We start from the raw sequence: 11327 nt of genomic DNA, 5'->3' as shown, positions 1-11327 counted from the left end.
GGCCTGGCCGGCCTCCCGGTCTTTGTAGCCGCCGCGGAGGCCTCGGGCGCCCAGAAGACGCGCCCCTTCCCCCTGTGGTCGCAGACAGACCCGACTGAACCGCAGGATCGGTGCGGGGACGGCCTGCGAGATGGGTGTTTCTTTTTTGTTTGGGGGAGGTCTTGAGTGTTTTCATTTTTAAGTGTCATCGGTTGTATGATTCTTCTTTGGCTTGGATTCGTAGCCCATGCTTAGTCGGCCTGTTACCGTGTCTCACCACCCTCCGAGGGCGCCCGCACGTGGGAGGGCCCGAGGAAATGCGGACGGTAGGGCTTGGGTTCTGTGGGACCGAAGCCCGGGACACGAGTCCAAGGAGGATACGGGTCCCGGACGTGCCTCCCAGACTAGATCGCTTGGGAAAAACAGCATTTTCAATGGATTTATTTCGGTTCATTTTTTTTTTTTCTTTTAAGCAGCAAATGGACAATTGGATCTCAAAACACCTCTACCGTGTAGTGCAGTTTGAAACAATCTCTAGTTAACATCGCTTCAAAGACAGTCGTGTTCTGAAAATGTTGCATGTTGAAACAAACACCTTTCTATTTGGAATGTGAGCCAGTTGGTAATTTTTGTAAGGCATATTGGCGAATAATTTTTACACTTTTATAGTTAACATGGAATTGTTTTAGAGAGTTGGTTTTAGAATTGAAGGAGAAATAAACCCTGAAATGTATTTTTTTTGACTGTTATATATTTTGCCCATTTATATTCTTGGGATTTTTTGGTGTGTTTTTAGTAATTTTTTTTATTAATGGAGGGTGGGAGAGAGCGGAACAAGACCGGTCATTCTTTACTGATTGTTGATGCTGAGTGATCAGTATATAGGATCTAGAATACACATTACACAGATGTGGGTACAATAGGGCTGCTCACCACGGACTTTTATTGCATCAAATGTAGAGCTAGCCTAAAATATCCAATAATAAGAGTATATAGTCCATACGCTTGTACCTCAATACTGTGAAATATTATGCTACAGTTAAAAAGTGCACAGACCAGCCCAATAGGTCCAGACATGAAATAATTCCCAATACTTGCTATTTAAAAAACTTGTATGTGGTGGAATACTACATAAGTATAATCTCGTGCATATGTTTATATAGTTAGCAAAAGCATGGGCAAATAACATGTATTTAAACTTAACATTGGTTTCAGGTTAAGGGGAGGGAGTTGCTAAGGCGGGCTTCAACCTTCTATCTACTTAAAAATTGCTTGAATCTTAATACAGCATATTTAGTACTTATGTATTCTCTAAAGCTTTAAAAACAAAATGTTAGAAACCATAAAAATATATTGTGTATAGTACAGGCAACGTGCCTGTATCTTCAGTAGACATCCATACATACCAAATGTTTCATGTACTTAACAGGCTGGTCGTCTGATGATAAGGAAATTAGTTGCAGAGAAACTGAATATCCCTTGGAATAATATTCGTTTGCAAAGAACTGCGAAAGGAAAACCAGTTCTTGCAAAGGACTCGTTGAATCCTTACCCCAATTTCAACTTCAACATCTCTCATCAAGGGGACTATGCGGTGCTTGCTGCTGAACCAGAGCTCCAAGTTGGAATTGATATAATGAAGACTAGTTTTCCAGGTAATAGTACATTTTGGGAGTACAGGAACTTGTGTTTTGATGTCACAGTTCTTATCCATTACATGATCTCAGGTCAGGAGATGAATTATAGATCTTTAAGTTTAGGGGAAATGTGCCCAACACTCGATGTATCAGAGAGAGCATATATCTGAAAATGGTATATATCCTTGACTATTAACCAACTTATGCATAGGTAATAGATTCCCCATTACGAGGGGCTCATATAATGCTTTGCCTAGAGATAAAGTGGAATATAAAGATTTTCTTCTTGAATTATACCTCAGCTTGTTTCACTGAAGTATCAACCACAGTTTGTCAGTTAATTGTTGGTTTATTTACAAAAAATCACAATGCTAAAATAAATTACATTGTAGTCCTTGGGTAGAGATAACATGTACAGTTGACCCTTGAACTACTGAGTTTGAACTGCTGAGTCTGCTTATGCAGGGTTTTTTCAGTAAATACAGTCTGCCCTCCAATTCCATGGGTTCTGCATATGCAGTCAAACACAATTGAAGTATAGAATTTGTGAGATTTGAAACCTGAGCATATGACTTTTTATACCTACGAGTTCTACAGGGCAGATTGTGAGATTTACACATGTGTGGATTTTTGTATCTGGGTGGGATTGGGGGGTGTCCTGGAGCTAGTCTCCCATGAATGGATACCAGGGCATAACTATCTAAATACACTATTTTTTAAAAGTGAATCTATATATGTAAAAATGAAGTGCAAGCATTATTAAAATATTTAAGTTACTTATATATTGCCTTAGAAATTTGTTGGTGGTGGCTTTCGGAAGTGCTAATGTTTATTATAGGGTTGAATATACCGGGCAGTTTTAATGCTTACGTACTGAATACAGATTATCTTAACTAAACTTACCATTACTCATATTTAGTGAACATGTAGCTATATGCCACAGCATTCTACATAGTGCTTTATGTGTATTTGCTAATTTAATTCTCTCAGTCACCTTATGGTGAATATGCTATTATCTTTATCAGAAGATAAGTAAGAGGCTAGGAAAAAGACTCTTCCTAAGGGAACCCTCAGCGTCCTAATTTCATAATACAATTGTCTAATCTCCATACTGCCCTCACCACAGGATCTTTGGACATCTGGTTCTCTCAGTCTGGAAGGCTTGTATTTAATTTTATCCCTACCCCCATTTCCGCATAGATAACTCTTATTTACTGGTTAGATTTCACCTTAACCTTACTTTAAGGCCGCTTTTGTGAACCTGCAGTCCAGGCTAGGTTCTTTTCTTGTAGCCTCTCATAAAATGTACTGTATTCCTGTGGCATATCGCCATTTATGATTATTCATCAGGATGACTGTTTTCCCCCATCCTTGAGCAGGAACCATGTTAGGCTGCATCAGAGTTTGACCACTTTCACACCTCTTAGCACCTCGTCTAGTACATAATAGTGCCAATAAATGTTTGTCAAGTGAATGAATAAATACTGCACTGCTGTAGTGTCGACTTCAGAGTGTGGCGGTGAATCTCTTTGCCCTTTTGCTTTTGTTGTCCTTATCCTACATTTTCCCACCAGCTCCTTTCTGCTCATAAACTCTTTATTCTCATCAAACTCTGTTCTCAGGTTAGCTCAGAACAAGGCTTTACTAGTAATTTTAGAAGCAATACAACGGGTTTTTTTACCTGACTCCATGGAAAGGCTTCAAGGCATCTTCTTTTAACCTCCAGAAATGGTTTGCCATGTGTTGTATGAATGTGCACATGAGCATTTTTCTCAGGAAAGGATCTGGCATTCCACAGGTTCATGGATGGCTTATTCTAAAGGAACCATCGCCACAGAGGATTCAGAGTGAGCATGGAAATGGGTCCATGTTTTTATGGCTCTGCCGGCCTTACGTGAACTTTTTCTAAAATCGGAAATTAATAGAAAGGCCTTTATTTCCTAGTATACAGGCAGCACAACTACACGTTAATGACTGGCCCAGGGAGTTTGTGTCTGCTTGGAAATGGTGCCTATGAGAAATAGACTTTATTACCAGCTGGCTTGATGGGCATTGTTGGTTTTTGGTCAGTACTGGATAAACAAGTAATTACTAATTGAAGCTTTTAATAAATGGGGGAAAGATAATTGAGCAAAACTTGAAGATTTAGTTTCCTATTACATTTTATTAGTCCTTTCCCCACCCCCAGCATCCTGATTGATCTTAATCACAATTTCTAGTACTTTTCCTTTGTTTCATTATCAAAAGGCTATTGCTATGTCTAGTGACACATAGAAGGAGGGATATATTCCAGTTGTCACTAGTGTTACCATACCATGAGTTTTTGAAGTATAAAGGACACAGCAGGATATGTTAGTGAGGGTGGGAGGTAGACACTCGTTTGCTTTATTGGGGATGCATCTGAATTGCTCTGCTTAGCGGAATAAATGAGGAGAATGAGCAAGCAATGTTCCTTAGAGCCTTGCTAAGTCATAGGCCAAATTCAGGAAAGCAGCAGGGGAGGTGCTGTGCTTTGGACTGGACATCGTTAACTAGATTGTCAGTTCTCAAGAAGAATCGGCTTTTAAGGGCATCATTCGTGTTTTGAAAGAGTAGATACCGTGAATCCCATCTTGTGTTGGCAGGTAGCGGCATGTAGGAACTTGGGGAGACTTTTTCCTTCTTGCTGCGGTAACCATTTCTGTCATGGGCAGCTCGTTTCCTTTTTCTCTCCCAGTTGTCCTATTGCTGTGGCAGCAGGAGAGAAGGGACCTAGTCTAGCCTGCCAGGGCGGTACATTGCTCATCCTGGGAAGGATGGTGTTTTCCTGATCATCAGCATAATCCACAACCCTGGAGTGGGAAAGTTGAGTTGGTTTTTTTCTTTGTTTTCTGGGTTTTTTTAGCCACCATTAAAGGCATTTGCAAGTAGTACTATAAGTATAAAGAAAGGATAATTTTTGAATTGTTCAGTTTGTTATCATATTTACAACATAAAGCAACATAAGATAGGCAAAATATAGTATAAAAATTATTATTTAAATTTGGAAAAAGACCAGACTTTTCCCCCATGGTTTCATGTTTTCGTCTTTACATTCTTATTATAAACTTTCCTGGATATTAATTGGCAGGACAAAGGAGCTGAAAAATATTTTGGGATACAGAACTAATATTAATTAATTTCACTATTTCATGGAATTGCCTTCTAGGACAGCTGTTACACAGCAAGTACAAATTAAATATTGGTATTACAGTAGCTGTTCCCATTGTTGGTTCTCACTGCATGTAAAAAAACCCTTAACATATTCTCATTACTTCTCTATTCTCGTACCTCTCCATCTCATCTCTAGCTGCTCTTTGCGCACTGCTTTCCTTTTTTGTCTTTTGTTTATTTATTTCTTTATTTTAAAGATGTGGGGTACAATTCAGGGTTAGGTACATAAGTGGTTATCATACAGGCGAAGTATGGGCACCCTTATTGATCAACATGCCCCCCTCCGTAGTGTCCCCCTACTGCCAGTCCCTTTCTTACAGTATTATAATAACGTTCAGGGTCTGCTCACTGTATTCTGTTTACACTGGTCTTTTATTGCCTTGAATGTGGGAAGCTTATTTCTTTTCAAGGTCATTGCATCTCTCTGCCTGTCTTCCCACACTTCTTTCTTTTAACTCCCTGAGACTTGAAGGATGAGAAGTAGCCATTACCTCCTTAGAGAGGACTTTTCTGGCCATCTGATCTTCTCCTTCATGACCCTTCTCATTTGCATTATAACTTAATTATTTGATTATTGATAACCTGTTCTGTCTCATTAGGTGAGTTCAGGATCCATGCTTGTTTTGTCTTTTTTGCCACAGCATACCTATTGTACCTAGCAGAGAGTCAGCACATGGCAAGTGCTCAATAAATATTAGTTGAATGTATGGATAATAGAAAGGAATTGAGGGAACCGTTCTCCTTAGTTCTTCTTAAAATATTCCTTCAATTCGTTGAAAACTTTTTTAAAAGTAAGTATGCAACCACAAGAAAAGATGTATATTTCTGTGAGATTCTAGTTTGACTGTAAACTATTCTCATCATTGTGTTGTGATTTTAAAAAAGTTCTTCCTTGGAGTCTTTTCCTCACCCCTCCATTTATCTCTGGCTTTTGCTTTTCTCCACTACTCCCTTCACATTCTCTGCTCAGCTTTGTTGCTGCAGCAGTCGAGCCTGCTGTCGTTCCTGTCTAGGCAGCCTGCATTCTTCTAGATCTGTATTTTGCAGGATGCGTTTGGTTAATGCAGTTATTTTGGTGCACATCACTTGGTATTCTGATTCCTTACTCAAAAACCTTGTCTTCACTCTCAGGGAGTTTCCCCTTCTCCCATTTGCAGGTGGGTCTTTTCCACTGTCTGTAGGATTTGGGTGTGAGACTAGTATTTATTGAGCAACTTCTATGAATGTGATATGGTGCTATTCATCTTCGGGCTAAGGTATAAGTTCTATTATTATTTTATGTAAAAGGTTAAGACACTTACCAAAGGTGACATAGCCAAACAGTAGAAGCTCATATATTTAACCAGTGTTCTCTATAGTATATGACCTCCCAATATGAGATCTTACTGATTCCTGTTTAAAAATTCACAAATATGAAATTTGTGAAAAATTTTGTGAAACTGGGTTAAATAAATTTAAAGTTATTATGGAAGAACTGATGAGGAGGAATATGAAGAATATAGTTAGAAGCTCCTGGCCTTACCATTTTTTAAAACTTGTATTGAGCATTGTAAATAAGAGTGTGGTAATAGCAAAAGAATAGGCAACTCAAAGAGCTAAGAGATAAACTCCATGTATCTGTGAAGTCCTTCAATTCAATGGATAAAAGATTAGTTTATGTATTAAATGGCGCTGATGGAATTGACTGGCCATTTGGATGTAAAATATACTAATGACACAAATTCTAGAGGAATTAAAGGTTTAAATGTAAAAAAATTATAATCTAGAACAAAATATAGGCAAGTATGAGGTAGGGTTGCAGTAAATCTTTGCAGACAGTCTTTTTATCACTTTAATTATTTTCAGTCAAGACAATTCAGAATTTATCGAGGAAAAGATATTTAGCTAAATTTTAAAAATGTATATGGTAAAATATAACCAAATACAAAAGATAAATAATAAAATGGAAAAAAATTATTGTAACAAATTTGTCAGTATCTATAATAAGAGCTTCTGATAATTGATTAAAAAATATTAATAGGCAGCTTACAGAGGAACACATTCAAGTAGCCAATAAGGAATTACTCTAGTGATTAGAGTAGTGCAAGTTAAAATAGCAATGAGATGCCCCTCAGCTTTGCAAAAAATTGGAGCAGTCTCTTGGTACCTGTGAGGGTGCTGGAAAAGAACAATCATGCATGAATGGAAGGAATATAAATTGCTGCAGGCTTTTTTGGAAAATAATTGTTAAAATTGAAAATATATAAGAATAAAACCTAAATGCTAATAATAGAAACTAGTTAAATAAATTATGGTACATACATTTTATAGACTATTATTAGCTGCAATAAAAGAATGAGTTAGGTTTATATGAACCTGAAGGGACTTACTATACATGTACCTACTGTTAATTAAGACAGTCACATTGTAGGAATATATATATAGCAGGGTCTTGTTTTTTAAAATAAATGTCTCTCAATCCATTAAAAACAAACCAACTATAATATAAAAAAATTTTTGTATTACTCAATAAACACTAGAAATACTAGAAAATACTAACTTTAAGTAAGTTAGAAGAGGAAATTTAAAAAGCCAAGAGACTTAGAAGAAACATGTTTTTCTCTGAAAGAAAAAATCTCCGTGAACCTTTTTTTAATTTGAAAAGAAAATTGTATTAATTACTAAATTTGACTAAAAAAAAAAAATCACAGCCCTCCTCCTGCAAAATCCTTCATCTTCCTTTCTGTCAAAAGCCAGTAGTGAAAGAATCTATGTGTATTTTCACCCATTAAAAATGGGTGAGGTTATATCTATTTCACTACAATAGGAGAAGAAATAGTGTATAAAATAATATCAGAATTAACCTTTAACATTCAGACATCATGCAAAACACCTGTCAGCAACTCAGCTTCACGTTTTTATGGAGCTAATTATTTTATTGTAATGATATTTGGCTTATAATGGAATTTTGAACATTGAGGGACTTATCTATGACAAAATCAAAATTTTATATCTTACATTTTTCAAACATGTGGTAATGTGTGAAACATTCACCGACACGCATTGCAGGTTCATTGATACATGTTGTTCAATAGCACTGTCTTTGATCTCTTCTACCTGGTGTTTTCCTAGTCAAGCAGACAACACGGTCTTGTTTTCTTCCTCCCACATTCATAACATGTAATATATTGACCAGCTCGAAAACAATGTGTAAGGATGTACTCATGATTCCTGAAAAACACTTCTCCACTGATCGATCAGAAGCCTGATAAATTTCAAATGGGGCATAGGTTTTTTCATTGTTTTTGAATGGAAAGCGTCAAGAAAACACATTTTTGAAAAATTTGCACTTGTGTAAGTTTGGCTGTATAATCACCAGAAATCTCTTTATGTCCCCTGAGGGGACAACCAAGTGATGTGCTAGATTTATGATGTCCCCTCAGAGGGAGTATCCAAGTGCAAAGGGTTATTAACTTTTTTGGAAGGTAGAATAATCCTAATAGTATCCAAATAATAAAATAGCTCATTTTGAAAGGAACTAGAGTTAGTTTAGTCTTAGATTGCATTTCTGTAGTAGCAATAGGACTATAGGATGGTGTTTCTAAAATTGTGGTCAGGATATCAAAACAGGATGCCTATTAAAATGCAGATTCTTTTCAGTCACCACAGACTTACTGAGCCAGAGTTTCTCAGAAGTACACGCAGGGAGTCTGTATTTAAACAATTTTCCCAGTTGATTGTTAGGCATACTAATGTGTGGGAAACACTGTATTGAATGTAATTTGTGGAGCCAACAAAGAGAAAAATAGTAACCAATTTACCTTTTATTTATAAGCGATATAATCAGTCATTAGATCCCTGCCTCCCACTGTTCAACAAAATTAGAGTTAAGTTTTTTAATGACAGTTGCTAGAACACAATAGAATTGTATACTTTGTCAAACATCTTAGAAGGGTAAGAAACCGTAAAATCAACAGATGTTGAACTTACATTTCATTTAAATTATACTTCATATACCAAGGAATATATTTGTGGCAAATATGACAGGTAAGTATTGTTAAGACATGAAATACTTCTGTAAGTATTATAGGAAAACCACGTAAGCCTTGCTTGATGGATGCAAGAAGGATTTTATAAAACATTTGACAAAAGAAGATAATACATTTAACAAGAGCAACTACCACAACAAACTTTGGGCTAACATTTGCTAGTACTTGGTGGTTCCAGGCTCTTTACTGTTTTTTCTTGATCTACCCAACTCATTGTCCCTATTTTACAGTGTAAGAAAAAGCCATAGAGATTTTAGGCAAATAACGTAAGATTGGAGTATCCCTAATCAGGATCCAAGAAGCTTTGGGGTTTTTTAGTGTTTTGGATTACAGATTCAGGTTTTCATATTAGTGATACACAACCTTTAGCTAAGAAGTGAGAGAGCCAGCCTCTGAACATTTGACTTAAGACGCATACATTCAACCTAAGCGTGTGTGAATGTGCCTACTTATGTGCAGTTTAAATTGTGTGCATGCATGCATTCGTTTCCTTGGGCTGCCTAACGAAGTACCACAGATTGGTGTCTTATTTTGGCTGAAATGTATTCTCTGAGTTTGGAAACCTGGAAGTCAGTCAGGGTGTCGGCAGGGCCTACTCCCTCTGCAGGTCCAGAAAGAATCTTTTCCTTCCTCTTCCCAGTTTCTGCCAATTCCTAGCAATCCTTGGCTTGTAGCTGCCTCACTCCAAATTTTGCTTCCACCTTCATGTGACCTTCTTTCCTGCCCCCTCTCGGTATCTGTCCCTCTTTTTGGAGATACTACTCTTTGGATTCAGGGTTCACTCGAATCGAGTGTGACCTCTTCTCTATTGCCAAGATCACATTCTGGATGGACTTGAATTTTGACACTCTTCAACCCAGTGTAGTCTGTCCTTTGGCCCCCTAAAAATTACATGCATCCAGGATACAAAAAAATTCACCTCATCCTAGCATCTACAAGTCCTAACCCATTCCAGTATTTACTCTAAATCTCATCAACTCAAAAAGTTGCAAGTCTCATCATTTGACTCATCTAAACCAAGTATGGATGAGACTGGGGTGTGATTCATCTTGGAGCAAAATTCCTCTTTATCTGTGGACCTGGGAAACCAGAAAACAAGTCATCTTCTAAAATACAATGGCAGGAGAGGCATAGGATCGATATTCCCACTCCAAAAGGGAGAAGTTATAACTAAAAGAGGGGTTGCGATCCCCAGACAAATTTGAAACCTATTAAGGCAGAATCCTTTATCTTACAAAGGCTGGAAATAAAGCCTGCATGTCCTGTCCTCTGGCCTCTCGGACCGCCCTACTCTCTTGGCTCGTTCTCTTACTTTCTGGAGTTTATCCTTAAAGGATATCATTCACAGCCCAGTAGTTTTAGCTCTGTCAGCCTGTTTCTTTTCTGTGTGTTAATGTCTGTGCATGTTGATAAACGTCATTTGAATGAACACTCGTAAGAATAACTGAAGTTTAGGGCTGCATGAATGGTGCATCTCAAGCCTGGGTCATCAGACTTCAATCTATTGTTTTTTCTCCACAAATTCGGGGCTTAAAGAGGTCCTGTGTCAGTAACATACAGGAGTTTGTGAAACCTCTATTGGCAGCTCAGACTTTGTTTTTATACTGGGTTTGTATCCAGAATACCAAATGAGCTGATACGTCAGGCATTAATGTGCACATATTAACTAAAATGTTAGATGATTGTCACTTCCCATAGAAGTAAGTCTGTATGAAATCCTACTATATATATAATCCAGTACTTGGAAAATAAAACCATTAGAATTTTTAGTATGACTTGTTATCCAAATCTAACTTTTGATGCTTTGAAGCAAGAACACAGATGGATGTGGCTTTACTCCCTTCCACTTGCCCAAGAAGTAAGTAACTGGCCCACTTTCTTTGAGAAGACTGAGGTGCTGTTACATATGCATTTTGGTGACCTTGTTTTGTAGAGAGTTTGATATAGATGGGCTTTGAGGTTCTGATTTTAGTAGGTTTTTGTGTTTATTTTTTCTTTTCCATAAACCTGCTATAGTAGCCAGGGGTATTGGATCTAAATGATGTAGGTTACTTATTTATTTACAATAAAACTGCTGTTGCTTTGTGGTCTCAATTAGTTAATCATTGCAGAATACTATATCTAACACTGTTTTCCTTTAAAGGTTAAGCTGTAAGTTAGAGGAATAGGTTTTTCTAAACTAGACTGGTGGTTCTCTATGTTTTTCAGTCATTTAATCTTACACACACACACACACACACACACACACACACACATGTATTCAACAGGATGACTAAATAGAAGATTGTAATAGAGATGACTACGAGGGTCAACAGTTAGGTTCATGAACCATCCTAGAAAAAGTGCTACATACCTCATTGCTGGGTATCATTCGTTACAGTCACCTTTGAAGTACTCCCCTTGGGAAGCTAGGCAGTGACACCAGCACCTAGTTCACCCAGCAAAGCAGTTTTGGAGCTCTTTTTCTGAAATAGCCATCAGAGCTGTTGTC

The 11327-nt window shown here is 37.5% G+C and overlaps 1 protein-coding gene across 2 annotated transcripts in view; it reads left to right on the top strand.

Moving 5' to 3' along the window:
• AASDHPPT (aminoadipate-semialdehyde dehydrogenase-phosphopantetheinyl transferase) overlaps window positions 1-11327 on the top strand; it is a 30412-nt gene that overhangs the window by 626 nt on the left and 18459 nt on the right. For both annotated transcript variants that reach the window (XR_002482357.1, XM_008064826.2), the window contains exon 2: window positions 1409-1634. Coding sequence is in view for 1 of the 2 variants with exons in the window: in XM_008064826.2 (XP_008063017.1) it covers window positions 1409-1634 (226 nt within the window). In the remaining variant the exon portion in view is untranslated. The remainder of the gene's footprint in view (window positions 1-1408; window positions 1635-11327) is intronic.

The sequence above is a fragment of the Carlito syrichta genome, unplaced genomic scaffold, assembly GCF_000164805.1.
Source record: "Carlito syrichta isolate Samal-C Ts95f unplaced genomic scaffold, Tarsius_syrichta-2.0.1 Scaffold308079, whole genome shotgun sequence".
In the NCBI taxonomy this organism is placed as follows: Eukaryota; Metazoa; Chordata; class Mammalia; order Primates; family Tarsiidae; genus Carlito; species Carlito syrichta.
The sequence above is the reverse complement of the archived record's forward strand: the minus strand, read 5'-3'. Positions and strand labels throughout refer to the sequence as shown.